This window comes from Aspergillus campestris, assembly GCF_002847485.1.
Source record: "Aspergillus campestris IBT 28561 chromosome Unknown P168scaffold_1, whole genome shotgun sequence".
Taxonomy (NCBI): Eukaryota; Fungi; Ascomycota; class Eurotiomycetes; order Eurotiales; family Aspergillaceae; genus Aspergillus; species Aspergillus campestris.
In genome coordinates this window covers 344830-372494 of record NW_020194336.1, presented here as the reverse complement: position 1 = coordinate 372494, position 27665 = coordinate 344830, and the positions used below count along the sequence as shown (strand labels likewise).

Here is a 27665-nt window from a genome sequence, read left to right as displayed (position 1 = left end):
TTCAGAGTGAGCGAGGCAGTTGCTTGCACATGCTGCTGAAATTACGATTGCCTCGCGAAATATGGACCCAATGGTCCTGTCCGCAGCAACCTCCCACGCAAGGGGGTGGGCCTTCTAGGGATGCTGCCTTTGATTGCCCGGCACAACAGCGGTAGCTGTTGACCAGACAGCCAACCAGGGGAGCCTGATGTCCTCGCGAGGCTCCTCTAGGGGCGTCCTCCCTCTGTATGTCTCATGCCGGGCGTAATGACGAAATGCAGACTGCCTGGGAAACAGACAATCCACGTTGTCCTGACCCTGCAGGTGGTACGCCGGGGGACTATGATCCAATCACCAGGCCGGTTGCCGCATTTCCGCCGTTTTGGTATGCAAGGACTCTAGGTGGAGTGGCCCTTGGAAGTTCAGGACGCTCTTGTTCTTGAGTGTTGGGGGGATCCTCTGGAAGGGGGTTGATACATTTGCCCTGGTGTCTCTGGCTTACTGTCACCGCCAGACAGACAAGGGATGTTTATCCCGAGCATGGAATGGTTGTATAAGGCCCTGTCGACCGCATGTTCTCTTCTCCTCACTCCTATTTTGGTTGTTTTGACCTGATCCTCTTTTCCCTCTTCTCTTCTTTTGGTTTCTTGTTTGTCATCCCACACCATCATTACTTTGCAGATTGATCCCTCTTGCTTGTTTCCGACTCTGGAGCTCGCCATGTCCGAGATGGACTACAATCGCGTGAAAATGGATTGGAAACCCTACTACCCTCAACACCAGCACGCGCTGTCTGCGAATAATGTCCCGACGTATGCAGGCCGATCCGTGCCCTCGTACCATGTAGGAAGCGAAGAGAACACGTACCGTGGGTGTAATATTTCTTCTCCGCGCTACTCCCCATCAGTTCAGCCATGGCGGAAGCAGCAAGCGCAGAGCTCTCTGTCGTTCGTCCCATCGACCTCGCCGCGCATGGATCAGGTCGGGTATACCACCGCGCAGCCAAAGCGGCCCGTAGACCGGGACCCGGTCTGCATCTCGCCCTTCCGCTCCGTGCGGAGGATGAAACAACCGTTCCAGCTACGTCTGCCGAGCTCGCCATCAATGGAAAGCCTGCAGGCGACCCCCAAGGAACGCCAGGCGTCTCGCTCCCCGTCGTCGAAGAATCACACTCTGCGCACCTGGCGCTCAGACCAAAATCTCACAACCTCGAGCATGGAGACATTTGGCCTCCTTCCTAGTCCACCTCTCTCCGACGCGATTCCCCCACGCTCCCCGTCGTCCGCTTACTTTTCGCCCCAACCTGGGTCCGAATCCGACTACAGCCAGTATACGCCCAAAAGCTGCAACCACGAGCTTACTACCAAGCCGTGTGAGGTGGCGAAACCGTTCACACCCGAACCCGAGACGGAGGCCCCCAAGACGACGGGATCGACAAATGTCCACATGGCTCACTCTCATTTAGTTCAACAGTGTGAATCCGGTGACGGTAATGTACCCCGGACATCTACCGACACGGAGCGTATGTCGTCACCCGCGGGATTTACCAATAGTGGATCTTTTGGGAAACGTGATTTATCTTGGTCGTCGGAAGCTACCCAAAGAAGTCGTTCGGGAACGGTGTCGAGCGAAGGGAGCTGGGTCCCGAGCAATCTGTCGCACTTTGAAACCTGGCTTCAGCGGGCTCCCGTGGAGATGACGGTAGTCAGAGGCGAAGGGCCCAAGGAATGCAACCGAAGAAAGTTCCAAATCGTACAACAAAGCCCCCCAACCCCGGGACCGAAGAGCACACCGATACTAGCGGCTGAGCGCAAAGTGCCAGATGGGTCGAGACTGCCAGATGGACCGAACGTACCTGACGAGCCTGTGGTAACCTTGCCCTTCTCCCGGCCCCATTATCCCGACATCATGCTGACTATTGCAGATCTTTGCTCGAAAAACAAAGCCCAAGCTGGTTGATATCTCTCGACAATCTTCCCCACCGACGAGTTATCCAATACCGGCCCTGCCAACCCGTACAATACCGTCGACGCCCGATCAACGTCAGCGGGAGGTGTCTGCCTTCAGTCCTGACACACCCTTGGAGATGTCCGATAGTGGCTACAATACCCACGCTTCCTGCTATTCTCCGGATGAGTACCGTGGCGACAAGGAAGACGATGACTACACCGACGCAAGCTCGCTAGCTTCAGATAGTGCCAGTGCGACTGTTGTCTGCGAGAAGCCCCCGGAACCCCAAGAACAGCCCACATCACCGCCTAACCCAGGCATAACGCCCCGGACTCAGCCATTACCCAAAGCCCAGGCATCGCCGCGGCGCGAATCCCACCTCTCGGAGAAGGCAGAGCTGGGGAAATGGTGGGACCACGAATGGACGATAGACCAGCTGGAGCACTCGGTGAAAGACTTCCCACGGAACATGCTAAGGCTGACCTCGCCCGTCATCATGTTCATCCGGCACAACAACGAAAAGGCCCTGATCCGGCCGTTCCGCGACATATTCCCCGACGTTGCGGAGAACCTCCTCGACGGTCTCTGCGCTTCGCTCATTGCACGAAACCATGTTGTTTCGCTCGCCTCGGGGAACAAAAGGAGCGATTTCTCCCAGCGTCCCAACCTACCTCGTTTGGATACCGTCCCTGAGCGGATCTCACCCTCGACCACCATGCAATTCAGTCAGCCCGTGCCGTCGCGCATCAAAGATAGGGTTCTCGGTTCACGCGGCACGGAACTCCGTAAAGAGCTGGATCGTATCATCGATAATCTTCTATTTGCCATCACGGGGCGGGAGCAGGATGAGACATTGAAAGCTTCTGTTCTCGCGCTTGCTCAGGTTCTGGAAAGCAAAGTATAGATGGTTGCTAGTATACACCGTCTGCTTAGAACGCACAAATTCTCCCTCCGACGTTTGTCCACTTTCATTCTTTTGCAGAGATTTGGCTAGACCAAGTGGCCTGCTTTCAAGTTTTTTTTTCGTCACTGATTCTTTTCACCATCTGTGTTTCTGTCTATCCTTTCGTCGTCGATCTACCTGTATCGTCTGGCAGGTTTCCTTTGTTCTGTTGTTGGATTGGTTCTGTGTTTAATGTGTAATTGTTATTTGATATTCCACTAGATAGATTGGTCTGTGACCTATATACTAATAATTATACCTAATAGACTTCTATACTTAGCTATTCTATACTAGAACTAGATGATGTATTTGTAAGGCAGCCTCAGGCATCAATTATGTGACCGCCTCCGGATGAGTCATCATCCGTTATCACCGGAATTGCCTCATCTGGCTCGACTTTCCCGCGGAATTCAAGCTTTCTTTTCTCCAACTCCCATCGCCCTTTACACACCCTCACACACACAATGGCCGCCTCAACAGGACGTCTACGATTTCTCTGCAGCGCCTCGCCGAGGGTCATTCCTCGGCCCAGAGTTCTAGCTCCTCACTGCAGCCGCACCTACGCGACTACCGAACCCTCATCCGTCACCAACGGCGCCACATCGCAGAAACCACGCACCAACTTCACGGACAAGCTCAACGCCGGACCCTCGTTCTCGGATTTCGTGTCCGGAGACGGCGAAGATGCACCGCTCGACCCGTCCGAAGCGTACGCCCTCAAAACAGCCCTCGTCGGCCCAGCCGGCCGCAAGAAGGAGATGACCCGCCTGCCCTCGTGGCTCAAGACCCCCATCCCAGACTCCAAGAACTACCAGCGCCTCAAGAAAGACCTCCGCGGCCTCGGCCTCCACACCGTCTGCGAGGAGGCCCGCTGCCCCAATATCTCCGACTGCTGGGGCGGCGACGACAAGTCCGCCGCCACGGCTACCATCATGCTCATGGGCGACACCTGCACCCGCGGATGCCGCTTCTGCAGCGTTAAGACCTCGCGCCGCCCGCCGCCGCTCGACCCGCACGAGCCCGAGAACACAGCCGAAGCCATCTCGCGCTGGGGTCTCGGCTACATCGTGCTCACGAGCGTCGACCGCGACGACCTCGTCGACGGCGGCGCCCGCCACTTCGCAGAAACCGTCATAAAGATCAAGCAGAAAAAGCCCGGCATGCTGGTCGAGTGTCTGACGGGCGATTACAGCGGTGACCTGGACATGGTCGCCCTCGTCGCCCGCTCGGGCCTCGACGTCTACGCCCACAACGTCGAGACCGTCGAGCCTCTTACCCCCTTCGTCCGCGACCGTCGCGCCACCTTCCAGCAGTCCGTGCGTGTCCTCGACGCTGCCAAGAAGGCCCGTCCGGACCTTATCACGAAGACCTCGCTCATGCTGGGTCTCGGCGAGACGGATGAGCAGCTCTGGGATACCCTGCGCCAGCTGCGCGCTGTCGACGTCGACGTCGTCACCTTTGGCCAGTATATGCGTCCTACGAAGCGCCATATGGCTGTCCATGAGTACGTCACGCCCGATCGGTTCGAGCAGTGGCGCCAGCGTGCCCTCGATATGGGCTTCCTTTACTGTGCGTCCGGTCCCTTGGTCCGCAGCAGCTACAAGGCCGGTGAATCTTTCATTGAGAACGTCTTGAAGAAGCGTCGGGCGGGTACGGTGGGCGCGGAAGACGCTGTGAGCGAGAAGACTATCGTTGATGAGGCGACTCGCTGATTCAAACTTTTCTCTTGTTTCTTTTTTTTTTCTTTTTTTCTTCTTTATCTTCGGCGCAGGATTCAACAGCATATGGGTGGTTCTATTTTATAATTTCACATTTTGTCTTTTTATTATCATGTTGGTTGAGGTGTATTGGTAGACGGATGAGATGGACAGCAGTAAGAAGAACTTTACCTCCTACCTAGGATAGGTAGGTAGGTTTGGAATCAGAAAGACTAAAAAGAAACCAGCCTTGACGCTCAGGCTGAGAATGATGTTAAAACCAGGGAAAGCTTCAACACCCTACTACTTTCCCCAGGAAATATATAACTTTGTATACCAACGAACCAAATACTAGGCAAATCAATCTGAATTTCAGATGAATAAATCTCCACTGATAGATCCGTCTTTCACTGGACATATACTTCTCTCTCTCTCTCCTAAGATAGCAATTATTGAGTTGTCCACAGTTCCATCAAACGCAACTTATTTGTGTGGTCGACTCGAGCGTATACTTTTACGAGCTGAATCATGTTAACTACATAGGAGACGGAGATACGATTGGGAGGTTTCTTTATCCATTCCTTCCGGCGCGAGGGAAACAGCAAAAGTTGATAGGATATAAGGGGGAAAAAGGAAATCAAAGAGGGGAAAAGGAGGAGAAAGGAAACGACGTATAACTGTCTCGGATTCCGTAGACAAGAAAGAAGAAAATAAGCCGGGACGGAAAGACATGGGAAGGGAGAATTCAATATGAAAGAAGATTTAAATGATAGGGTTCGCACCGGGCGAGATACCCTCTCTCTCTCCAGTTGACTTCCCCCCTGCTTGGGAATGGAATGGAATGGGATGGGAACGGAACAGGTGCTTCCAGATAAATAGCCGTAGGTCTTAACCCGTCGCGGGTATGTGGGTACGTGAGAGTGGGTGTCTGTGTGTATAGGTGTGAATGTGTCTATCACCCGTCAAGATCCAGCTACGATGTCTCCAAGTGATCACTCCTGAAAATCTTACGTTCGTCATGCCAGACCGTCTGTCGAGTCGTTGGTCAACTCGTTGATGTCACCCTTGGTCATGCCCAGGAGGTAGAGGACGTCCAGGAGGCTGTCCCCGTTCAGACGGGTCGGTGCCTTCAGCTGGACCATGCTCTTGGCGCGCCAGGCGACCCCCAGGCCGGCGGCGTGCAGCATGAGAAGGTCGTTGGCGCCGTCGCCGACAGCCACCGTCTGGGAAATGGGAATGTTGTGTTCCGCTGCGAGGGACTTGAGGATCGAGCGCTTCTGCTCGGCGTCAATGATGGGGTACGTCGGGACCAGTTTGCCCGTGAGGGTCTGGGTGACGGGGTCGATTTCGAGCTAGTGAGAATAAAGGGTTAGTCCGCTGGACAATAAAGCTTTGCTCTTGCTTCTTGTTTCGAAGACATACATGGTTGGCGCGAGCGTAATCGATGCCCAGCTCCTCGGCCAGCCACTCGGCCAGCGGCTGGAATCCTCCACTCAAAACGGCCAACTTGCAACCCAGGCTCTTCAAGCTCTTGCAGAGCTCCCGAGCACCAGGAGAGATGGTCAGTACCGACTTCAGCTTCTCGAACACGTCCGCGGGAACGCCGTTGAGCAGACCGACACGCTCTCGCAGCGATTCGGAGAAGTCGATTTCACCGTTCATGGCTCGTTCGGTGATTTCCTACATCATATTAGCACTAGACACATGGGAGTAATAGTGGAAGGGAAAATGAAGTGAAGAGAAAGAATGCACCCACCGAAACTTGCTTTTCTACACCGATGAACCGGGCGATCTCATCGATCACCTCGTTTTGGATCAACGTGCTGTCCATGTCGAACACCACCAGGCGCTTGTGCCGGCGGAACACGCTCTCCTTCTGCAGCACCACCTCCACATTCCACTCGCGCTCGAAGCGCCATATGCTCTCGTGCTTGCGCAGGTCGGTGAAGGTGAGATAGTCGGGGTTCGGGGGCGGGGAAAAGGTCACTTCCACGACCCGGGGCTGGTCGTGCTTGTCGAGGCAGCGGTGCGAGGTGTTCATGCGCTGGTAGGGGGTCGGGAGAGATTCGATAATCTGGAGGAAATTCGTCAAGCACAGCTGCGAGACGAAGGGCCCATACAGATGGTCGAGGGGTTCAGGCTCTGGCGCAGGGGGCTCCCGTGGAATCTTCTCCATGTCTACCGTGGGGGCGGAGCCCACGGGAACCATCGGGGACGGAAGCTTATCACCGGACCGCACATTGCGCGAGGAATCCGGGTGCAGATGAGGGTGGATGGGGTTGGAGGACTTGTAGAAGATGGTCGCGACCAGCTGCGGCGTATCATGAGGCAGAGGGTTGTCGTGGTGGCCAAAGATACTATGCGTGACGCCGGTCTCGGTGACGCGATCGGGGTCGGGGCTGACCGGGTTGTAGTTGTTCAGCGACAACGAGGCCAACGCCGCATCGTTAGGCTGATCCAGCACATTGCTGATCGTTTGAGTAATAGGAACCCCGGGTTTGTACTGTTGGTGGTCGAGGATGAAGGAATTGCTGGACAAGGTATGTTGCAACATCGGGCGCTGGGGACGAGCCGCCGTAGTGGGGTTGGAGGCAGCCATTGTTGGAGCAGGATACGGGGCTGAGACTGCAAGACAGAAGTGGGAACGGGAGGGGGAAACTAGGCGCGTCCTCAAGGATCTACAAAGAAGGACCCGGGGGGAGTAACAGAGAGGAATGGCTATTCTGGCAGGTGTTCGTCGATATCAGAGGAGAGAAGAGACAAAAATCATGATGAAGCCATTTCCTGCAGGCCGCAACATCGATCGACACCTGAAAGAACAGAAATGGAAAATTAACAAATTAAAAGAGGAAAAAAGAAAGCGGCACGTGGTCGCCGGCCTGCACGTGATGGCGATGGCCGTTACCCGTCACCGCCCGGGGCAGAATAACCGCAACTTCTTCTCTCCGACCAGTTGGCCGCGTTCATGTTAACTAAGCTGAATTGAATTACTCGAGTATGCGACACGGACCAACGAAGAAGGACTGAGACCTGACTCAGCCCTAGTGGAGCCGATCACAACAGCATGGTCCTAGCTCACCGATACAGAGAGGTTGAGGGAAGGGGATGGTGGGATTATGAGAGGGAGGAAAGGAAGGACGGGGGAAGGCCAGAGAAGGGATGATGCAACATGGAATCAAGATTGGTCATAACCCTCCTCCCGGATGAATCCAAGATCCTAGCCACTGACCCATGAATAGAAGAGATTGGAAGATTATTCAACCTGCCGTCAGTTCACGCAACAATGATGTGATCTGCCTGAGTGACCGGCAATCCGGCCTGGAAAAGAAGGCAAGCACGCCCTTGCGGTGGGCGGCAGAGACCAGAACCGCAGATATTGCGTGATTTCTGGCCAGCATGAGCGAATCCGATTTTTCAGCATTCCCCCAGATCGGGCAGGCGGTCACAGCAGATGTCGTGATTGCCAGTCGGCAGAATGGACCGGCATGGATGAGTGATGGAGGGAAATGAGTGTCTCGAGCAGGCTGTGGATGTCGTGATTGCCCCTGCTGGCTGGTCTTTTATATCGGCCGGTTTCTGGACGTCTCTCCTACCTACTTCACAGACCTCAAGCATCAAACTCTTCTCTTTCGTCATACCCATTTGCATTCTCTCTGTCTTCCAGTCATCTAGCCTTATTTATACTTCCAAAAAGGGCCTGGACGCATCCTGATCTGCCATTGACTCTCCTCTTTGTTGCCTATTCCCCTCTGCACACCGGTTGACACCATGCCTGCCAAGATGCCTGTTGCCTACCCCTCCGAGGTTGAGCCCCTCGACTCGAGAGACTCGGGCTACTCCAGTGGCTCCAGTGATGAATATACCCCGGAGATTGTCTTCACCAAGCCTCATCTGCAGTTCCTCAACAGACAGTTGCAATTCCTCGAACCTCAAGGTAAGCCGCTTCTTCCACCCATCCCTCCTAGGTCATCGATCTAACTGTCTTAGATGTCCTGAGATGGTGTGTCACATCACTGCCTCATCTCTTCCAGACCACGGCCTTTGGCCTCACTGGTCTGGTGACCCTGGACATGCTCTCCAAGTTGAACGTGCCTCGCCCGCAGATGGTCGACCTGGTCTTCCTTGACACGCTCCACCACTTCCGTGAGACGCTGGATCTGGTCGACCGGGTCCGTGCCAAGTACCCCCTGGTCAACGTCCACATCTACAAGCCTCAGGGCGTCGAGTCCGAGGAGGAGTTTGCCCAGAAGTACGGTGGCCGCCTCTGGGAGACCGACGACCAGTTCTACGACTGGGTGGCCAAGGTCGAGCCCGCCCAGCGGGCCTACCGCGATCTCAACGTCCACGCCGTCCTCACGGGTCGCCGTCGCAGCCAGGGCGGCAAGCGTGGGGACATGGACATCATCGAGGTCGATGAGGCCGGTCTCATCAAGATCAACCCGCTCGCCAACTGGTCCTTCGATCAGGTGAAGCAGTACATCCAGGACAATGAAGTCCCCTACAATGTCCTCCTCGACCGCGGCTACAAGAGCATTGGCGACTACCACTCCACCCAGCCGGTCAGCGCCAACGAGGATGAGCGGTCGGGTCGCTGGAAGGGCCAGCAGAAGACCGAGTGTGGCATCCACAACCCCCGATCCAAGTACGCCCAGTTCCTGATGGACATGGAGCGCAAGCGTCAGGAAGAGGCCCTGTCTCAAATGCAGCCTTCCCTCACGACCACCGCACAATAGATGGTGCTGTCTTTTAGACTTGCATAATCTGGCGTTCTTTTTCTTATTTCTTCGGGTTGGGAGTTCAAAAACACTAGCGGAGCTGCACACAGCATTGATATCATTTGTGGATTTTACAGGGTATGCAATTGGGAGGATAATAATGCCGTTATGAATATTAAGACTTGGGGATTACATGTTCCGTGGGTTTTTTTGCCGGATGGGACGCTGTACATTGGAATCACCAATAATGACTAGCATGATCAAAATTACTTTATTACAATCTTTTCCCTGTATTCTTCTAGGCTTTATACTGTAGTGTACGTGAGGTGGTAGACATCGAGTCTTCCCTCAGCCTAAGTAGGGCTGGGCTAAGGTTAGCATTTCGTTCTTCCCTACTCGTCGTGTGCATCCACTGCAACTAGCGTAGTCGAAAAAAATCCTTCCAGTACCATCCACCTTAACCTACATTAACACACCCGCTCCATCCAACCGATCTATCCTTCCCTGCCGTATGAGCATAGGACTAGGTACAATGTCGTCAAAATAACACAACATGATAAAATGCGGCTCAACGATCACGCAATCACGAACCGTCCCATTCTATGATCGAGAGGTTCGATCCAGTCCCCATGATCTTCCGCTAACGGCGTGGTTCTCCCTACCGATCGAGAATTAAGCAGTGTCTTTGTTGATTTTAGGGCAAATCACGCAAGGCGGGCTAGTGCCGGCCAGCAAGGATCTTATCTGATCGATCGGATCTTTGCCGCTTACTTATGGTACTGTAGGGATCATGATGTTGTTGGGACTCTGTTTTTCTTGCTTTGTTCTTTCTTTCTTTCTTTCTTTCTTTCTTTCTTTCTTTTTTTTTGGACATTTCTTTATTTTATTTGCCTATTATAGGTGGTAATTATATTTCTCCAGTTGGGTTCACATTCAAACTGTAATACTAGCGACGTAAGTTCGACGAGCAAATCTAGGGCCGGCTGGATCACCTGACTCCGCCAAGCACGATCACGCAAGCGGCGTTTGAGATGTCGCAATGCCGCCTCCGTTCTTGGCGCCACGTGAGTCTGCATAATTACTAAGCAACAGTATGTTTCAAGAGTATCTCGGCAAGATACAGACAAGACAGGTCGTACTGGTCCTCCGACGGGCTCTGTTTGAGGAACATGAATGTTCCTCTATATCTCCGTCGGACTGTCACAGACTGGGCAATACTCGGTCTAATTTTACCAACAGGGATTCTTAGACAGACGCAACGTAACAGAATTCCCGATTTACGTACCCAAAGGTCGCAGACTCCATGGTCCGGGTCTGGGAAATTTGCCCCCCCTGAAAATCATACCTTTTCTTGGTTCACTACGTTTTCCCTGGATGCCTTTCCCCTTCTCCGTTCTACTCTACTTCGTACATTGTGGTCTAATAGTCACTACTTAGACATTTCAGGAGAGCCTCCGGGGAAATAAGGACGGTCCAGGGTGGCCAGGGGGATCGCTCTGAACGACGGTGGTTACGTCGGCGTCATGCGTATATAGTACAGTCGGGCTTGCTTATTCGCCGGTTGGATCGTTAGTGCGGAGACTATGGGATTGACTCCGTATACGATGTAGATAATGAGGGGCGAATCTGATATCTCTCTTTTCCCTGTAGATGGACGGGTTTCTGATATACCTCGGACAGCAAGGAAACCACACCAGGAGTCAACCAGGAACAATAAGAAACCAGGAATCAAAAAGGATGGAAATGAAACAGTGGAGTCCAGTTGGCAGGGAAATCGACCGGATGAGTGGTCGTCATCAGCGGGGTGGATGTGATCCACCTTGGATACTCATAATAACATTCGAGAACACTGTTGAATAGTAGCAGATGACGGTTGATTCCTCAGAATCCAGGCCATGCACCTGGGTTGTCCCGATTAGGCAATCCTTGGGTCCGCTCCAACTTTTTCTTCTTCTTCTCTTCTTCCCCCTCCCCTCCTTTCCTTTTCCTCTTCTACTTCTCATCTCCCCCTCTCTTTCTCTTCACTTCTTTTCTCTATACCCTCCTCTCTCTTCGCCCTCTTTCTATCTTTCTATAATCTTCATCATGGCCAACCCTCCCCACGGCGGTGTCCTCAAGGACCTCATCGCCCGCGATGCCCCCCGCCACGACGAGTTGACCGCGGAGGCCGAGAGCCTGCCTGCTGTCATCCTCTCTGAGCGTCAGCTGTGCGACCTGGAGCTTATCATGAACGGTGGCTTCAGTCCTCTTGAGGGTACTGTCTCCTCTCCATGATTCCTGTTTTCTGCCCGTTTTAACCCATCCTTGGGATTATGTCATGCCTTACGTTCCTGGCTAACCACGCCTCTCCCCGCAGGTTTCATGAACCAGAAGGATTTCGACAGGTATGCGCTTGCCTTCTGTTTAGAATTTGAATGAAAATATCTAGAATTCTTTCGGAGTGTCTCTGAAGAGAAAGTGATGGGAACATGTGCTAATCCATCCCAGTGTCTGCGAAAACTGCCGTCTGGCCGATGGCAACCTCTTCTCCATGCCCATCACCCTCGATGCCTCCCAGCAGGTCATCGACGAGGGAAAGCTGCAGGCCGGCTCTCGTGTCACCCTCCGTGATTTCCGTGATGATCGCAACCTGGCTATCTTGACCATTGACGACATCTACCGTGCCGACAAGTAAGTTTGCCTCCGCTTTATTTTATTCTATTCTATTTTTCTATTGTTCTCCCCGGCGGACGTCGTTGTATTCCCGTCCGTGACGGAGCAATATGCCGATCCCCGACCGTCGTCGGAGATGAATCCCACCGCACTAGTTTGGTTTTCTCCGGCGGCGTTTCAGCCTGTCAGGGGGGAACTTCCGCCTTGTGGGTCTGTTGACGTGGATAAAACTGACCCCTTGTTTTAGGGCCAAGGAAGCCAAGCTGGTCTTTGGCGGCGATGAGGACCACCCCGCCATCAAGTACCTCAACAACAACGTCCAGGATTTCTACATCGGTGGTAAGGTTGAGGCTATCAACAAGCTGAACCACTACGACTATGTCGCCCTCCGCTGTATGTTTCCGATAATACTCTCCTCCCTGGAAGAAAACCATGGCTAATCCACTCGATCAGACACCCCCGCGGAGCTGCGCATCCACTTCGACAAGCTCGGCTGGAACCGAGTTGTCGCTTTCCAGACCAGAAACCCCATGCACCGTGCTCACCGTGAGCTGACCGTCCGCGCCGCTCGCGCCCGTCAGGCCAATGTCCTGATCCACCCCGTCGTCGGTCTCACCAAGCCCGGTGACATCGACCACTTCACCCGTGTCCGTGCCTACGAGGCTCTCCTGCCCCGCTACCCCAACGGAATGGCCGTCCTGGGTCTGCTGCCCCTCGCCATGCGCATGGGTGGTCCCCGCGAGGCCATCTGGCACGCGATCATCCGCAAGAATCATGGTGCCACCCACTTCATTGTCGGCCGTGATCACGCTGGCCCCGGTAAGAACTCCAAGGGTGAGGAGTTCTACGGCCCCTACGACGCCCAGCACGCCGTCGAGAAGTACCGTGAGGAGCTCGGCATCGAGGTCGTCGAGTTCCAGCAGGTCACCTACCTGCCCGACACCGACGAGTACAAGCCCAAGGACCAGGTCGCCCCCGGCATCAAGACCCTGGACATCTCCGGTACCGAGCTGCGCAACCGTCTGCGCACCGGCGCCCACATCCCCGAGTGGTTCTCCTACCCCGAGGTCGTCAAGATCCTGCGCGAGGCCAGCCCGCCCCGCGCCTCGCAGGGTTTCACCATCTTCCTGACCGGTTACATGAACTCGGGCAAGGACGCCATCGCCCGTGCCCTGCAGGTGACCCTGAACCAGCAGGGCGGCCGCGCCGTCACCCTGCTGCTCGGTGACACCGTCCGCCACGAGCTGTCCTCCGAGCTGGGCTTCAGCCGCGAGGATCGCCACAAGAACGTGCAGCGCATCGCCTTCGTCGCCGGTGAGCTGACCCGCTCCGGCGCCGCCGTCATCGCCGCCCCCATCGCCCCCTACGAGCACTCCCGGAAGGCCGCCCGCGAGGCCGTCGCCGGCCTGGGCGGTTCCTTCTTCATGGTCCACGTCAACACCCCGCTCGAGTACTGCGAGCGCACCGACAAGCGCGGCATCTACTCCAAGGCCCGCGCCGGTGAGATCAAGGGCTTCACCGGTGTCGACGACCCCTATGAGGCTCCCACCAACGCCGACCTCGTCGTCGACGTCTCCAAGCAGAGCGTCCGCAGCATCGTCCACGAGATCATCCTCATGCTCGAGACCGAGGGCTACTTTGACCGCGCTTAAATCGGTCAACTTCGTTCTTAGATCTTGATTTTTTCTTATACTTCTGATTTTTTTTATTTTTATTTTGTCTTAAGCCGGAAATGGGAATGGGAATGGGTCCCTTATTTTTATTTTTCTGTACAGATTTAGAGATAGAATCTCTAAGATGATCTCTTTTTTTCATAATAGAATCGAATCACTCTGAAATTGAATTGATTGAGTATTTTGATCTATTTCTTACCAACCCGTAGCCACCAATATTGTATTCTCTTCTCAGCTCACGGATATACCAATACTACCAGGTATGTAATAGAACTGGCTAGCTAACTAATCCATCAGTACCAAAAGCAGACACAATAGAGGGGAGAAGGTCAGCTGACTTGCATTGTTCTCCCAAATAGATGTGTTATTTTGGCTGTCCGTGGTTTCTTGCAATCAAGGCACCTAGCAATTGTCCACAACGTTTCCATAGGTTGAAAGAATTGTTAATATTATTGGTGTGTTGGTTGGTTGTATTCGTTGGTTCCTCGAACTATATATATCCTATCCAGGAGTATGGTGTACTTTCATCCATTATTCATCGTCCCATCTGTACATCCGCCACCCATGCATGATATGGTTAAAATACTCGACTGTCAAATCTGCTGTGACTGATTGATTGACTGACTCTAAATCAGTCAAGAATAAAAGAGACCATCTATATGATCAAAGCAAGAAGGAAGAGCTTGCTATAGTAATCAGCTCAAGCGAAGTACAATAATATAAATTGTAAATGCTAACTACCTAAAATCAACCCTAAAATACAAATAGCACATCTAATATGATATGCAGGATGATAGAATCCGATCATGAAACGAAAAATGATAATAGGGGAATAAAAAAGCGAAAAATAGAAAGAAAATAAAAACACAACTCCTAATTCAACCAACCAACCATTAAGGTGGAAAACGGGACCGCTCAATGTTATACACCCCCAATTCTACTGACCATCACCGTATTGAACTGTCGGCTATTGACTATCCCCTCCGACCACGGCGCCTCCGGGTGTGCTGATCTGGTATCCGTCGAAATCCAACGTGTACGTGGCCGACACGCCCGCGTCCTCCAGGTCGATGACGTACTTTTCTTTCTTGGCTGGGTACTTGTCGCGCAGGTAGTTCTCGATGCTGTCGACGGTGAAGAGGGCTGCGTCGAAGGCGCCGGTCTTTTCGAGGATGTAGAGGACTGCTACGCGGGCGAAGTCGAGGGTTTTGTCGGAGATGGCTTGTGGGGAGTGGTGGGTTGACGAGGCGGTGGGGGTTTTGGAGGGGGATGCTTCGGGCGGGTCATCCTCCTTGTCGGTGGAGTCGGACTGTGAGTGCTTTTTAATCGGATGGTCGAAGACAATGCCGTCTTCTGTTGCGGCGGAACCGCGCGCGGATAGGGTGGCCGTGGGGAGATCGCGTTTGTTGGACCCGGTTGAGACGCCGCGGAAGGCGATCAGGGCGTTCTCGGTCGTGCAGGACACGTCGTTTTGGCTGAAGAGGGCCATGATGGTCACTGGGTCCAGGGGGATGTTGAAGTCGCTTTTGACGTCGCCGAAGAGCCGGGGAAGCTGATCGCCCATGGTTGCGTTGCGCGAGGATGAACCGTCCGGGATCTCGGTGGCGATGCAGCTGGCGTCGCCGGCGACAGTACAGCGCGATCCCGTGAAGCCGTTGGTGCAGACGCAGGAGCAGACGTCGTCGCTGGAGACGCTGACCCCGCCGTTTTCGCAGGGCGAATTGGATCCGCAGGCGGAGTGACTCGCTAGGCTGGTGATGCGGCTGTTTTTGTGCTGGGGGACGACCACCAGGAAGACGGGGATCAGGACGGCACAGAGAACGATGATGATGAATATGATGAGGAGCACGATGAAAAGCCAGAGTGGCATGCCGCAGCAGCGTCGTGCAGGCCTTCTGCTCTTTTCTCCGTTGTCTTCCGTGTCGTCGTTGGAGTGGAGATTGTGCAACTGGGATCGCCCGAAAAAGGTCGGCCAGGACGAGCGCCCGCCCTGGGGAGTGGACGCCGGAGGGGGGAACGAAGCCAAGATATCCTTGAGAGATCCGGACTTGCGGTTTTGGCCTGGGTCGGAGATCAGCTTCAGCAGTCCTGTCAAATTTGAGGGGGTCTGAGGTGACTTACCATTCGGAAGCTTAGAGCCTCCAAAGTTCAAGAGGTCATTGCGGCTGGCTGTACGCCCGTGTTCGAGGTTGGTAGCAAGCCTCGTCGCCCGCCGGATCAGATCCGGCAAGCTGGTCAAGCTCCCTCGAGCTTCGGCATCCCGAACGGCATCCATGTCGAGACGGGGCGGCCGGCGACCAGTAGGGCGCTTATCACTCATGGTCGGAGCCGCCAAAGGAAGTGCGCCCCCCATTTCTTTCTCCAACGCAGGGGAGTCATGGCGTTGCGGCTGGCCGATATTAACGACGACGGGTGCCTTTTCCCAGTCGAAATGAGAGGATGCCGTTGACGACGACGAGGCGGAGCCTCTGTTATCCTTGGGACCGCCAAAGACATCCTTTTGCTGGGGGGCCCCGGAAGGTTCAGCGCCGGATGAAGGCTGCTTGATATCCCTGGGATGATTGCCGGCCGGGGGCGCGAGTGATTCCGTGGTCGCCCGTTGGATGGTCCGTAGCGAGGGCTTGCCTCGTTTCCCCAGACTGGCCTGCCTTACCAGGGTCGGACCGTGATCTTCGCCCGAGGGCCGCGAGTCGGGAGAATCCTCGCCCGAATCGACGTCCAGGTAGGCTCCTAGGATATCCGACTCGGCCTGAGCGGATGCCCAACTTGGTACAACCGCGCGACTGGACGGATACGCACTCCGGGGGACGGTTGGGCTCTCAGATATCTCCTCGGGGATGGGCGAGACGGAGGATCGGCGGTTGATAAAGGAACGCGATGTGTGCGGAGGCGGGGCGAGATTGGGTGGCCGTCTCGGGACGTGTTTGGGAACCGTGTTGTCCTCCGCCGGAAGAGGGAGCGTGGACGCCGGGAAATCAGGAATCGACGGAATGGAGGTCGTCGATGCCGCGGATCGCCGGAAGAGCTCATCCGTGGCCACTGACACCCGAGGCGTTGAGTCGGCGTCACTGGTTGGGCGCGCGGGGATCGGGACCCTGACGGCCGGGCGTGGGGGTGGTGGTTGCTGTGGCGGTCGCGGCTTTGAGAAGGACGGAACTGACCTATTCAAATGCAATGGACTGGGTTCGGCATCGGAAAGACTCCTTTCTGAATACACCGACGGCGACGGAGCATCGGGGCGGGGGGGTCTCTGCGGTGGTGGTCCCCTTGGGACAAACAGTCTTCCCTGGGGATCCACCTGCTGGGGTGGCATGGCACCACTGCCTGACAGGGGCCACTGGGTCATATGAGAGGGATCGGTTCGGTAGGGGGGAGGACGCTGGAAGCCTTGTGGGGGCATTGGGGGTGCTTGAATTCTTGGACGTCTCCCCGACTCGAGCATCTCCCTCGCCCGTCGCACCGAGCCTTTCGGCTCCGCCGGCCTCTGACCAGACGCCGGGTCTGGAGGATAGCCTGAATTCATTGGGGACGGGGTTGATTGGATGCGAAGTTGCCTGTAGGAGCACGAAAACTGACCAAACCAGGTCGACTGGTTGGCGAAATGAACGAAAGCAGAAGAGGTGCTTCAACCGGAATTGATAGATCTTCCCCCAAATGAAAGTGAGTAGGGCCAATACGCTGTGCGCAGGTCCAAGAGAAAGAATGAATGAAAAGAAAGAGGAGAAGAATGATCAATGCTGTCAAGGGCACTCAATGCCTCTCTAGATAGCAGACCGTCAGCCCATCGAACACCGAGATGGGGTCAAATGAAGAGACCGTGGAGATGCATACCGCAGACAATCAGAAAGATGTTGAAAGAAAAGAAAGAAACCCCAGAGACGTGGATCACAATCCCATAGTAGTCCAGATTGATACCGTCTCACCCAGAATTCCTAGTATGGAAAGAATTGATTAACTCCATCCGAACCAAATATTACGCAGAGATTAGACCTACCAAATCACTAGACAACCCGGTCGAGTGAAGAGGAATAAGAGAAGAGCGTCTAGCTCTTTAGGGAGGCTGAAAGAGAGTGAAAGAAAGAAGGTCAGAAGAGCGAGTCGGAGAGTGAGTCTCAGACATTCTCACAGCCTCCCCCATCAGGCTCCCTCTCTCTCTCACACACTCACTCTCTGACACTCTCTTTCAGGTGGGGATACATCGGGATGAGAAGAAGAACCGTCTATTCCGACCGAGATTGGCCAAGATGGACCCAGGAGAGGGGAGTGGAGGAAGCCAGAGTCGAATCGAGCAGCAGGAACGAAGCAGATTGGAGGAGAGGGCGAAGAGTCGAGAGAGCTAAGGTCTCAGCGTGATCCGGCTCTAATCCTCTTCGGGCGGATCCATGCGAGATCCCATACGAGATAATCTACGCGGTGGATCCGCGTTGAAACACTCTCTCCGCCTCTCTCCCGTCATGTCGTCCAATGACGGTGGATACAGCAGGGTTTGAAGGGTCCGTTGGATCCATCATGTCTCGACCCTCTGGGCCTTCCGTGATATGGACTGACCAATGCTCGAGTGGGGACGGATAACGGATCCATTCCTATCCACGGCGCAGAGGATATTGCATCAATCTCGTCTCGTTCGAAAGACATATATCCCTTGATCAACAGGCAAGATCGCAGACATATTGAAGGCAGATTCAAGACAGAAGGGGATTGGCCTCTGGGGGCGGAAAGACGGTCGAATCCCAGCTATCGTCACTGCCACAGACCGTCATCCTGCCTCCCAACCCTTGCGTGATTCCACGTTACCGATGTCGATGAGACATTCGTGTACCTTTCCGACACTATTAATAACGAGGATGACTCTTCTGGGGCCTTCCAATGCAACTGTCGCTGCAGGAGGTACGGTTGGCAGGACAAAAACTGTCGGTAGTTGTCAACCCCAGCAACTACCACATCCAACCAGATCTCGAGGCACCCGCGTCCTCAGCTACTTACTAGATAGTATGAAGTATTCGTTGAGTACCGATCCGATCCCCATGGTCACTCCTTTCACGATGGAGTTGGTATCACTCGAATTTGATACTCCGGGTGGGACCAGACCCTGGCGTAGTCTGAGCCGTCGCCTTCGCTTAATGCATCTAGTCCCCTACCTGGGGCGCCGCCTTTAATTTGGGTCGGAGAATTTTATATTAACGTTGAGATTAATGTTACCACGACTGACTCGGAGGGAGGATTCATCGAGTTTTTCGACTGATGTGATTCCATCCGACGGGATCAGGGGCGCAGTGAGACATCCACGCGGTACTTATTTTGGCTTTTTTTCCCCTTACTTTTTTCTCACATAATTATTTATTTTTGTTTATTCTTTCTTATTTTACCTTGCATCTTATTTCGTTATATTTTTTATTCTTTATTTTCAATACTGATGATACTGAAGTTAAATGTCACCACGTGATTCTTTCAATATATCACGTCTCATCATCCACTCTTCCCCGCGCAGTACTAACCGTACAGTCCCCTTCAATGTCACCCAGACGGTGACGACCCCGAGGCTATTCAGCTGGGCCTACGCCTGGCCCCCAAGCCCAGGCGTCCAATGTGCTAATCCCGGAACGGACCAAGGCACTACGCCTGTCAAGAATAGTCTGGTTCCACGGATCCTCGCAATAAAACCAGCCGCCTCGGGTTCTGAAGGAGCATCGAATCAGCCCCTGGTCGAGTTCTGCCGCGCGAATCACACGAAACGCGAGGCTACCACCTCGAGTATCAATGCGAGGACGGTCCCGGCTTCTCGCCCTGCTGATGGAGTCGAAATTTGCTGTCTTTTCGCAGGACGCCTGATCCATGTGGTCCCTTGCATGGAGGTTTGAGACTGAGAACCGAACGATGCAGTGGGATCTTGCGCCGATGTAATGCTGTGCGAGGGTGTTGGTGAGTCTGTTGAATTGCGCGGGGAAGCCATGCTCCCCTTGTCAGTCATCCATTGTCGCTCCGTCCTGGAAGTAGCCGCCTAGATTCTCGACGCGCCGACCCCAGACGGCGAGACTTGGTCACAAACCCACAGCGGAGCTGACTGGAAGAGTTGTGTCGTGCAACCCTCAACCAGGGGTAAGGTGCTGAGATAGGGGTAAGCTGTAGATGTTGTACCAAGTGATTTTTGTGGCAGAGTGGAAGAGCTCCCTCGAGCAATGCAGCACCTGAATTCTTCGAGATACTCGAGACTTGAGTCTAGAATGTTAATGTTGCAACACGTACAATGTTGCATTCCTGTCCACGACAATAACACGGGTGCCCGTGCCATGCTGGCCCGTCTTAAACAGGCGACTCCTGCCACCTCTGCGAATGCACGAAAGTACTGGATGGGTTTGATAAACGTAGGGAGTCCGTGATCCAGTACCCTGGACTAGGTGTCGCCTTCGCTTTCGAGAAAGACCACGATATCTTGCATTCATTCTAGACTGAACTACCGAGATTCTGCATTGCATTGTTGATATCCTCTGACAACGTTCGAGGAAGTCCTAGCAACTTTTCTGCAGTGTGACTAAATGGCCCTCATTAGTTACTTAATGCCCCAATCTATCTTCAGAATCTGTACGCCACGGTGTCGATCAAGTTCTAAAAATGTAGATAGACTATAGATCTGCCCCATAGCTAGCATGCATATTGCATATCCCCATCATGGACACTTATGGCTACAACCTCGTATAAGCCACATCCATAGAAAACCAGAATGCAAAATCAAGGCGATTGAGCATCTCAGACCCAACAAAATCGCAGAGCTCGAATGACATATCTATACTGCGATATATCTCACGGGAACTTAAATTCTCTAGCAATCCCCCAAACCACCACTAATCTAATCCGAGCAAGATATTCATATTTAGAATAAGCCAGTAGTTGTGTATAAATATACTCCGTATACCCACCGCATCTATGAATATGTTGTTATCCGTATAAACCTAACCTAACCCCAACTGGGCTCTCTGCATACATAGTGGAGTGGAGTCTGCATGCCATTCTGCTGGTGCAGGATTGTGGCTCGGGGTACAGCTTCTCATTTGATTTTGCTAATAGGTGATATGATTGGATTCTGCAGGCGGCATTATACCCAATGATGAGGCGTAATGAAAGCATGAATTGTGTCTGTCTTTCGTTGAAAGAGTTCTAAGCAGGTTGATGCTTATAGTTAGTTCATGATAAGTTATCGTGGATATGACGAACGAGGTCAGGGCGAGGTGGTTGCGCAGTGGACTTTATACTGCTGGTAAAGCTGGGTTGCTTCCTTGGTTGGCTGGTATTGTTGAGGTTGGGGCTTTATAGATGCGCTGAATTGGATTCCTGGCTGTTGAATTAGAGGTTTTGCAGGATACAGTTTTTACAAAAGCGCTATTCTTGGTTTCTCAAGATGAAAGGCCCAAGTCCCACTTGCGGATGAATGTATACATCGATACCATTGGATCAGCATGATCTATTGTTTGTTTTGGAATGTCTATATGGATATGGTCATAGCCACGAGCTTGACCTGTGTAGCTCAAGCATGTCACGTACTTCCCAGTTCACTTCTCACCCGGGTCACTTCTTTCTCCACAGCCTGCATCTCAACAATCACACCGGCCAGCTCCGCCATATGGCCATCCACCGCCTCCGCAAAGGATTTCTGAGCACTGCGAAGAGACTGGGGGACCAAGATCCCATACCACCGTATAGGATCGGAGGATCGAGGTTTATGCTTCGACGGTTGAGGTTTGGGGCCAGCCTGCTGGTCGTCCTCGGTAAGGATGGAGGGAGGTGAGTCTTCTGTGGATTGTTCTGTGGGTTTGGCCTCTGCCTCGGGCTTGGGTTCCTCGTTCTGTGCAGGCTCGTCTGTAGTGGGCGTTGGCTTGGTATCTTCCGTCTTCTTCGATTGATCCTCCTCGGAGTTGTCTATCACGGATTTCATGGTGAACGTAGGTTTGCATTCGTGGTTTGGGTGGCCCTCCGTCGAAGTGGCATCATTCTGAGTGCTATGGTCATTTCCGTCGCGGTCGGTAGAAGCTTGCAGTTCTCTGGAAGATGCACTGATCAGTCATGTTTCCTGACACACCACATGCTAGGGGACTAGATGTTGTGCGTACACTCTCCTCGTGGCTTTCATGCGATCATCATAATAATCCGCGCCATAATGTCGGCCTGGTGGACAGGTATAATTGGCCTGAGCGAGCGAGAAAAACCCCTGTCTTCGACGTTAGTCCCGCATTGGGCAATCGGTTTGATGATGAGGGCCATACGGAGGATAGTCGCGAGCTGAGATCGGCCTGTAGTCGCTGGTGTTGATCGAGGAGATGGAGATAATGCTCTAGAAGGGAATCGAGTGACCGCAACAGCTCCGCGGAGGAGTCCGATTGTTTGGTCTCGACATAGAGGGATTCTGAACTGGCGCGAGAGGCGGGAGGTGTAGGGATTTGTGTCATTTTAGAACCAGAAGGCAATGCGACAAAAAACCTTTTCAATGTTTATCGCGTGTGAAGAAGAGAGGGAAAATGACGAAGATGGAGGTCGGGGACGGGGAAAGCGGATGACTGGCAATGGCCGAGGGAGCAACGCCGATAACTCCGTCATCGCGAAAAGCGAATCCAAAAGAATTTCCCGCCGACGTAACCTCCACTTCCTGTCATCTCCTCCCACCACCCTTGTTGTATTCCACCATTTGCGTTTTTTTGCCTATTATTCGGGACTTATTCTTAGATTTGGTAAGTCTTTACAAAACGAAACCAGCGTTTAGTTGGGATTTCCTGGGACATCGCGCCTGTTCTTGCAAACGCCACCTTGGACCACCACTTACGTCGTTTGCCAGGGAACAACAACCTTCCTTGTTGAGACTTCTTCAAGAAGAACCCATCGGACTTTTCTTGGTTCAGACTTCTGATAAAGCTAAGGCGACAGCGACGAACATCTCGGATAATACTCTCTAAGCTCGGACCTTCCTTGTCCAGCCGTCCCGCATCGTGCAGTCCCTAGACGGACATCGAAAGACAGACCTCGCATCTCCACTCTCACCAGCATCGATATTATCATAATGTCTACCCCCGCGTTGCCACGGAACACTGCCTTCCAGGTCCGGTCACTGGTATGTTCCCGACTTAAACTTCATCTAGTCCCAACGGACATAGCTGATGATGTTTCTTTTCCCCCGTGCGCAGTTCCGGTCCTTGCTCCGTCAATCCACCCAGTTTGCAAACTACAACTTCCGCGAATATGCCCGTCGCAGAACATTGGATGCTTTCCGCGAGCATAAGGGCGAAACGGAGGATCGGAAGATCCAAGAGTTGATCCAGGAGGGCTTGCAGAACTTACGGATGCTGAAGGTCAGTGTGACAATATTCCTCACTGGTGTCGCTGATGCTATTCGGGTTGATCCACTCGTCCGCCCGGATATTGCGACACGTAGGCGCCAAATGAGTAGCGCGGATAACTAACTGTCAGTATAGAGACAAACCACGATCAGCCAGTTTTATCAGATGGATAGATTGGTCGTTGAGGGCGGGGAGACGGTAGGTCCTAACGAACAGAAGGCGCTGTCAGGGCATAAGATTAACAGTATTCAGGGGAAACAAACCGGGCAAGAAGGTGATATTGTTCGCCAGAAGGATACTGGGTAAGGATCTCGCCCCGAATTCATTGTCGACGGTCAATCTAACTATCACTCGCAGTTGGGATTAATTGTACCCCTCTAGCAACAGACGGTGATAAAAATAAACATGACATACTGAGGGCGATATGGCATTTGTTTTTCTTGAATCCTTACTTTAGCCACTGAACCTGTGATGGTGGCCGCAGCAGGCGGAGGCGATCGAATAGACCGGGCGTGTTCTGTACTTTTAATGGATGATCCTACGTTGTAGGTAGCATTGTTTATATCTTGTCAAATGCGACCATTCTCTCCTTATCTTTATTATATATCCGTATAAGAATATACTCGACGAAGTGGCTCCGAACAACACCCCGGAGTCCCCTGTCCACGTGACCGGCGCCCGTCGTTCGCCGCGCTCTGGATCGATCGCGACTCTTCTCTCTCACTGCCCCATCACTTGCTCCACCTTAGCTGGCTTCCTGGCCCAGTTTCTCGTTCAACCGTTGTTCTTTACATTTGCATAACCACTGCGCTCATTTCTATTTTTTATTTCTCTTTCTATTTCATTGTTTTAACAGGTGGAGGGGTCACCTGTTCACAATGCCACCGACGGTAGGTTCTTCGCGACTCCCAACTGTCTCACCAGATCTTTGTTTTTGGGACAACGACATGATCGCATGCAAGTAGGTATATATTCGATCGGCTAACAAATCTTCAGTTCCGGTCCTCGCGTTCTGGCCGTCAATTCGGCGAGGGCGCCAACCGCACCAGAACCGGCCAGATTGACCACGATGTCTTCGAAGGCCTCCCCGTCCGACGATGGACGCGCCAATCCCAAACCGTCTCCCAAGTCCCCAAAACCGAAGGCTCGGAATCACTGCTCCAGGGCATCGAAGGAAAACAATCTCTGCCGGAACACCCCATGCCGAGAGACAGCCATCTTTTGACCCCGATGAGCAGGGCCCTCCTCCGTGCGGCTCGCGCTGGCTGTGTATATATTCGCCAGGCCCCCAAGGATGAGGAGGATGAGGAGAAGGAAGTGGTGGAATTGGAAGATCAGCCAGCGCTGTCTACGATGGAGCGCAGCTTTGTGACTCGCAAATGGGCGGCCATTCCGAAACATCTGGAGTCGTCGGAGGTGGAATTCCTTGCTAAGCGACGACCGGGCTTGCCGTCCTTGTACGGTGCCGCTACGTCTTCTACGGACGGAAGCAATAACCCTCCCGTGCCTATGAGAAGGACGAGATTCAAGAAGGTTGATCCCACAACGGGGAATATCTCGGTCTACGAGGCTTGGGTGCCGGAAGGCCATCGAATCGAAGGGGAGATCACAGATGACACGCAATTAGTACCCGAGAAAAGTGAAGCGACAGTGACGCCTGAGGCACCAGCGCCGGGAACCGTCATTGACGGCGTCGGGGTAGTCAACGGTGAAGGCGTGGTGGTCGCGGAGGCCGGCTCGGTATCCGTGATGACGCCTCCAAAGAGACGGCCGCCTCCGCCCAAGCGCAAGGCGAAGGGCTTCGGAAAAGGTAGAAGAAAGAAGGTCATGTTCGCTCCTGGGGATGGAGCCGACGCTTCGACAGTGCACGGCGCAGAGGGAGCCGGCGCAGATACTGGTGACGCTGGTTACGGCAAGGAGGGAAGTGCTGATACCCCGCGCATGTCGATGGACCAGAATGGTCAAGACGACGAGGAGGAAGAGGGCGATGAGGGCGATGAAAGTGACGAGGGCGACGAGTCGCTGATCGAACCGAAAACCCCAGAGACTCCCCTTCCGCAACCTAGCGCTGAACCGACGGCCTCAGCGCCTCCGCCGGCCGAGCCAACCTCTGTTCCTGCTACTGGATTGGAACCAGCACCTGAGACGAAGCCGGAACCTGCAGCTGAGCCGTCAACTGTTTCAGATGTGCCTCCGCAAGTCCCCGCGCCCTCCACTAATGCCCCGACCCATGAGCTGCCTCCGGCCGAGACACCTCTCACCTCTGATGCGCCGGCTTCCACATCCCCGGAGAAAGCGGCGCAAGAAGCTCAGACTTCGGAAGACGTTGAAATGACCGACGAGAACCCTGAGCCGCCAGCCACCCTAGAGACCCCGGCACCGATCGCGCAAGCCGCTCCTGAAGCACAACCATCGCCAACTGCGGCAACAAATGATAAGTCAACTCCTCAAGAGGAGACTGCTTCCATGAAACCCGAAGAGCAACATGCAACTGCGGAGAAACAGCCGTCGCCAGCTGTGAAGGAAGAGAAAACTGCTAGCGAAGAGCCGGCATCGAGTGGGCCAAATGAAACGGCTCAGCCACAGCAGGATGACTACATGGCCATGGATACTACAGCCGATGGGCCGCAGGCGCCACCACAGGAGGAACAGCCTAAGCCAGAGCCCTCTGCTGAGCTCTCCGAGGTCGCTCAGCAAGGGGACGGGGAGCGTGGGGAGAATAAGCAGGATGACATCCTAGGAAGTCTCGAGGCAAGCCTGGAGGATAGCAATGCAGGAAACGAAGATGAGCCGGCTGGTGCGCAACCAGAAGAGCATAAGGGCTCAGAACCCGAGGCGTCAGCTGCACCAGCAATTTCCGGGCCAGTCAAGGACGAGGCCAACAAAGAGAGCGGCGGAGAATCCGACAACCTTCCAACGGATGACAACGCCCCGCCACCTACAACAGAACAGCCCGAAGATACAGCCAATGAACCAACCACAGACCAAGCCATGGAAGAGGCTCCTGCACTCCAATCGGAGGAACAACCGTCTGTCGAGCACCCGACGGAGACTCTCTCACATGAATCCGCACAGCCTCCAACTGAGCCCACTCCTGCCGAGCCAACCCCGACTGAGCCGGCCCCAGTTGAACCCACTCCGGAGCCTCCCGTCGAAAAGGCAGAAGAGCAGTCCTCCGAAAACGTGAAGGAATCAGAAACCCCGACCTCGGCCCCGGCTCCCGCTCCAGTCTCAGAAGAAGGAAAGCCGCTGGAAGCCACCGGCGCGCCAGAAATTGCAGCGCCAGAAACCGCAGCGCCATCAACGGAGACTCCGGCCCCAGAACCTGCCCCAGAAACAGCAGCAGCAGCAGACACACTCCCGACAACCTCCAACGAGGAAACAAAAGAGCCATCTCCCAAGCCCGAGCAGCCAGCAGAAGAAACTGCTCCCCAACCCGCTCCTAGCGCAGAAGAACAAGCTCCTCCAACGGAAGAACAAGCGCCAGCACCAGCACCCGAACCACAACCAGAGGAGAGCGAGAGCCAGAACCAGCTCGAGAAGCAGAATCAGCCAGACGAGACGACACAAGCCGACGCACAGCCGTCGAGCGATCCCACCCCGCCTCCAGCTGATCCTACGCCTGTCTCTGAACCTGAACCAGCAGGGGAATCAGAATCGCAGACAAAAGCAGATGAGCCAAGTGATGCACCCGCTCCTGAACCCGAATCTTCTACTCCTGCTGCTGCTGCTCCTGCTGCTGCTGCTGCTCCTGCAGCACCGGCCCCTACCACTGAAGCCACACCCCAACCCACAATCCCAATCCCCGAACCTCTCAATCCTACCCCAGCGGAAACCGAAAAGAAAGAACAAGAGGGTGAAGAGAAAAAGGAACCTAAAGCCTCGGAACCGACTCCTCCGGCGCCTGAGACTGAGACTGAGACTGGGACTGGGACCGATGCGGCTTAAGTTGGCCTTGCATTTCTAATATTATCCTAACCTTCTCTCTCTCACACACACACATTTTCATAACGTGTCGGAACCATTCAAGAGTGTGTTCTTTCTTCTTTCCTTGTACGGCGTTCAAATCAGGGTCTCGGAGTGGGATTGGAGTTGGAGTTGGAGTCAGGGTGGAATTCAAGGATCTGTTAGCTAGCTAGCCAGGCAGCCAGGCAGCCAGCTCTGTCCTTATTACCTAGTTGGTTACTTGACTTGTCTATACCTCTATATTCATTTATATCTTTTTCACTATCTCTTTTGTTTATGTGGATATTTTTTTCTTGTGAGTAGAGTCCATCCTATAGCAGTCTGGAGCAGTCTGTAGCCGCAGTAGCAGCAGAACTACGAGGATTGATAATGCTCTGCCCAGCTCCAGAGTGGTAAAGTACACCACTCCAGGTAAGAATAAGATCAAGTATCAAGTGAATAGGTATCATATCAATTCCTTGGATATAAGACATCCAAACTAGAACTACTACTTACCACCCACCTACAAAATCCAGATAGTTTAATATAGTTAATTCAAGCAAGATAGAATCAATAAAACCAAACCTAACAAACCGATCTCAACACCATTCATTACTGACTGAAACCGTAGAAGAACAGCAAGCACAAACAAAACACGGAGACAAATGTAAAGAAAGTCGGAACACGTAGACGATACAAAAGCGTATACAAGACAGGACAAGACAATCATAAGTCAAGATGAACACCACACCGTCCTGCATATCATATCAACTCCAATTTCCCGACTCGAA

General features: G+C 53.5%; 10 protein-coding genes across 10 annotated transcripts; 7 read left to right on the top strand and 3 right to left on the bottom strand.

The window, feature by feature from the left end:
* Nucleotides 1-699: 699 nt before the first annotated feature.
* On the top strand, nt 700-2833 carry P168DRAFT_308058 (uncharacterized protein; the record flags this gene model as incomplete). Its single annotated transcript, XM_024839162.1, has 2 exons — nt 700-1794; nt 1925-2833. 2 exons carry the CDS (start codon nt 700-702, stop codon nt 2831-2833), a joined length of 2004 nt encoding a protein of 667 aa, XP_024696404.1.
* A 480-nt stretch (nt 2834-3313) lies between these two features.
* Nucleotides 3314-4919, top strand: P168DRAFT_245915 (lipoate synthase). The gene has a single exon (XM_024834023.1). It carries the CDS (start codon nt 3337-3339, stop codon nt 4582-4584), a length of 1248 nt encoding a protein of 415 aa, XP_024696403.1. The 5' UTR covers nt 3314-3336; the 3' UTR covers nt 4585-4919.
* Nucleotides 4920-5585: 666 nt separating this feature from the next.
* Nucleotides 5586-7168, bottom strand: P168DRAFT_230472 (phosphoserine phosphatase SerB; the record flags this gene model as incomplete). The annotated part of the gene is made up of 3 exons (XM_024833239.1): nt 5586-5921; nt 5992-6249; nt 6326-7168. The coding sequence occupies 3 exons, from the start codon at nt 7166-7168 to the stop codon at nt 5586-5588; spliced, it is 1437 nt and encodes a 478-aa protein (XP_024696402.1).
* Nucleotides 7169-8337: 1169 nt separating this feature from the next.
* Nucleotides 8338-9302, top strand: met16 (phosphoadenylyl-sulfate reductase (thioredoxin); the record flags this gene model as incomplete). The annotated part of the gene is made up of 2 exons (XM_024839719.1): nt 8338-8503; nt 8557-9302. The coding sequence occupies 2 exons, from the start codon at nt 8338-8340 to the stop codon at nt 9300-9302; spliced, it is 912 nt and encodes a 303-aa protein (XP_024696401.1).
* A 1991-nt stretch (nt 9303-11293) lies between these two features.
* On the top strand, nt 11294-13784 carry sC (sulfate adenylyltransferase). Its single transcript, XM_024840634.1, has 5 exons — nt 11294-11538; nt 11641-11668; nt 11772-11954; nt 12184-12329; nt 12390-13784. Exons 1-5 carry the CDS (start codon nt 11370-11372, stop codon nt 13586-13588), a joined length of 1725 nt encoding a protein of 574 aa, XP_024696400.1. The 5' UTR covers nt 11294-11369; the 3' UTR covers nt 13589-13784.
* Nucleotides 13785-14576: 792 nt separating this feature from the next.
* Nucleotides 14577-17132, bottom strand: P168DRAFT_229860 (uncharacterized protein; the record flags this gene model as incomplete). The annotated part of the gene is made up of 2 exons (XM_024833205.1): nt 14577-15670; nt 15731-17132. 2 exons carry the CDS (start codon nt 17130-17132, stop codon nt 14577-14579), a joined length of 2496 nt encoding a protein of 831 aa, XP_024696399.1.
* A 1680-nt stretch (nt 17133-18812) lies between these two features.
* P168DRAFT_285993 (uncharacterized protein) lies at nt 18813-19791 on the top strand. The gene is made up of 2 exons (XM_024836257.1): nt 18813-18898; nt 19035-19791. The coding sequence occupies exon 2, from the start codon at nt 19039-19041 to the stop codon at nt 19465-19467; it is 429 nt and encodes a 142-aa protein (XP_024696398.1). The 5' UTR covers nt 18813-18898; nt 19035-19038; the 3' UTR covers nt 19468-19791.
* A 1258-nt stretch (nt 19792-21049) lies between these two features.
* On the bottom strand, nt 21050-22088 carry P168DRAFT_323032 (uncharacterized protein). The gene is made up of 3 exons (XM_024840633.1): nt 21865-22088; nt 21712-21809; nt 21050-21642 (listed from the first exon to the last, which is right to left on the bottom strand). Exons 1-3 carry the CDS (start codon nt 22045-22047, stop codon nt 21138-21140), a joined length of 786 nt encoding a protein of 261 aa, XP_024696397.1. The 5' UTR covers nt 22048-22088; the 3' UTR covers nt 21050-21137.
* A 163-nt stretch (nt 22089-22251) lies between these two features.
* Nucleotides 22252-23517, top strand: P168DRAFT_300619 (LYR motif-containing protein). Its single transcript, XM_024838447.1, has 5 exons — nt 22252-22326; nt 22431-22703; nt 22777-22941; nt 23065-23231; nt 23287-23517. The coding sequence occupies exons 2-5, from the start codon at nt 22653-22655 to the stop codon at nt 23294-23296; spliced, it is 393 nt and encodes a 130-aa protein (XP_024696396.1). The 5' UTR covers nt 22252-22326; nt 22431-22652; the 3' UTR covers nt 23297-23517.
* Nucleotides 23518-23673: 156 nt separating this feature from the next.
* On the top strand, nt 23674-27130 carry P168DRAFT_323030 (uncharacterized protein). Its single transcript, XM_024840632.1, has 2 exons — nt 23674-23819; nt 23926-27130. Exons 1-2 carry the CDS (start codon nt 23808-23810, stop codon nt 26875-26877), a joined length of 2964 nt encoding a protein of 987 aa, XP_024696395.1. The 5' UTR covers nt 23674-23807; the 3' UTR covers nt 26878-27130.
* Nucleotides 27131-27665: the final 535 nt, after the last annotated feature.

Excerpts from the sequence above, each read along its gene's own strand:
- P168DRAFT_245915 (XM_024834023.1), top strand. The coding sequence starts at position 3,337 with ATGGCCGCCTCAACAGGACGTCTACGATTTCTCTGCAGCGCCTCGCCG.
- P168DRAFT_323032 (XM_024840633.1), bottom strand. The coding sequence starts at position 22,047 with ATGACACAAATCCCTACACCTCCCGCCTCTCGCGCCAGTTCAGAATCC. Across the intron at positions 21,810-21,864 it reads TCAGCTCGCGACTATCCTCC|GGGTTTTTCTCGCTCGCTCA; the intron begins GTATGGCCCTCA and ends CGTCGAAGACAG. Across the intron at positions 21,643-21,711 it reads ATGAAAGCCACGAGGAGAGT|AGAACTGCAAGCTTCTACCG; the intron begins GTACGCACAACA and ends TGCATCTTCCAG.
- sC (XM_024840634.1), top strand. The coding sequence starts at position 11,370 with ATGGCCAACCCTCCCCACGGCGGTGTCCTCAAGGACCTCATCGCCCGC. Across the intron at positions 11,955-12,183 it reads GACATCTACCGTGCCGACAA|GGCCAAGGAAGCCAAGCTGG; the intron begins GTAAGTTTGCCT and ends CCCTTGTTTTAG. Across the intron at positions 12,330-12,389 it reads CGACTATGTCGCCCTCCGCT|ACACCCCCGCGGAGCTGCGC; the intron begins GTATGTTTCCGA and ends CCACTCGATCAG.
- P168DRAFT_285993 (XM_024836257.1), top strand. The coding sequence starts at position 19,039 with ATGTCACCACGTGATTCTTTCAATATATCACGTCTCATCATCCACTCT.
- P168DRAFT_300619 (XM_024838447.1), top strand. The coding sequence starts at position 22,653 with ATGTCTACCCCCGCGTTGCCACGGAACACTGCCTTCCAGGTCCGGTCA. Across the intron at positions 22,704-22,776 it reads CCTTCCAGGTCCGGTCACTG|TTCCGGTCCTTGCTCCGTCA; the intron begins GTATGTTCCCGA and ends CCCCGTGCGCAG. Across the intron at positions 22,942-23,064 it reads AGAACTTACGGATGCTGAAG|AGACAAACCACGATCAGCCA; the intron begins GTCAGTGTGACA and ends CTGTCAGTATAG.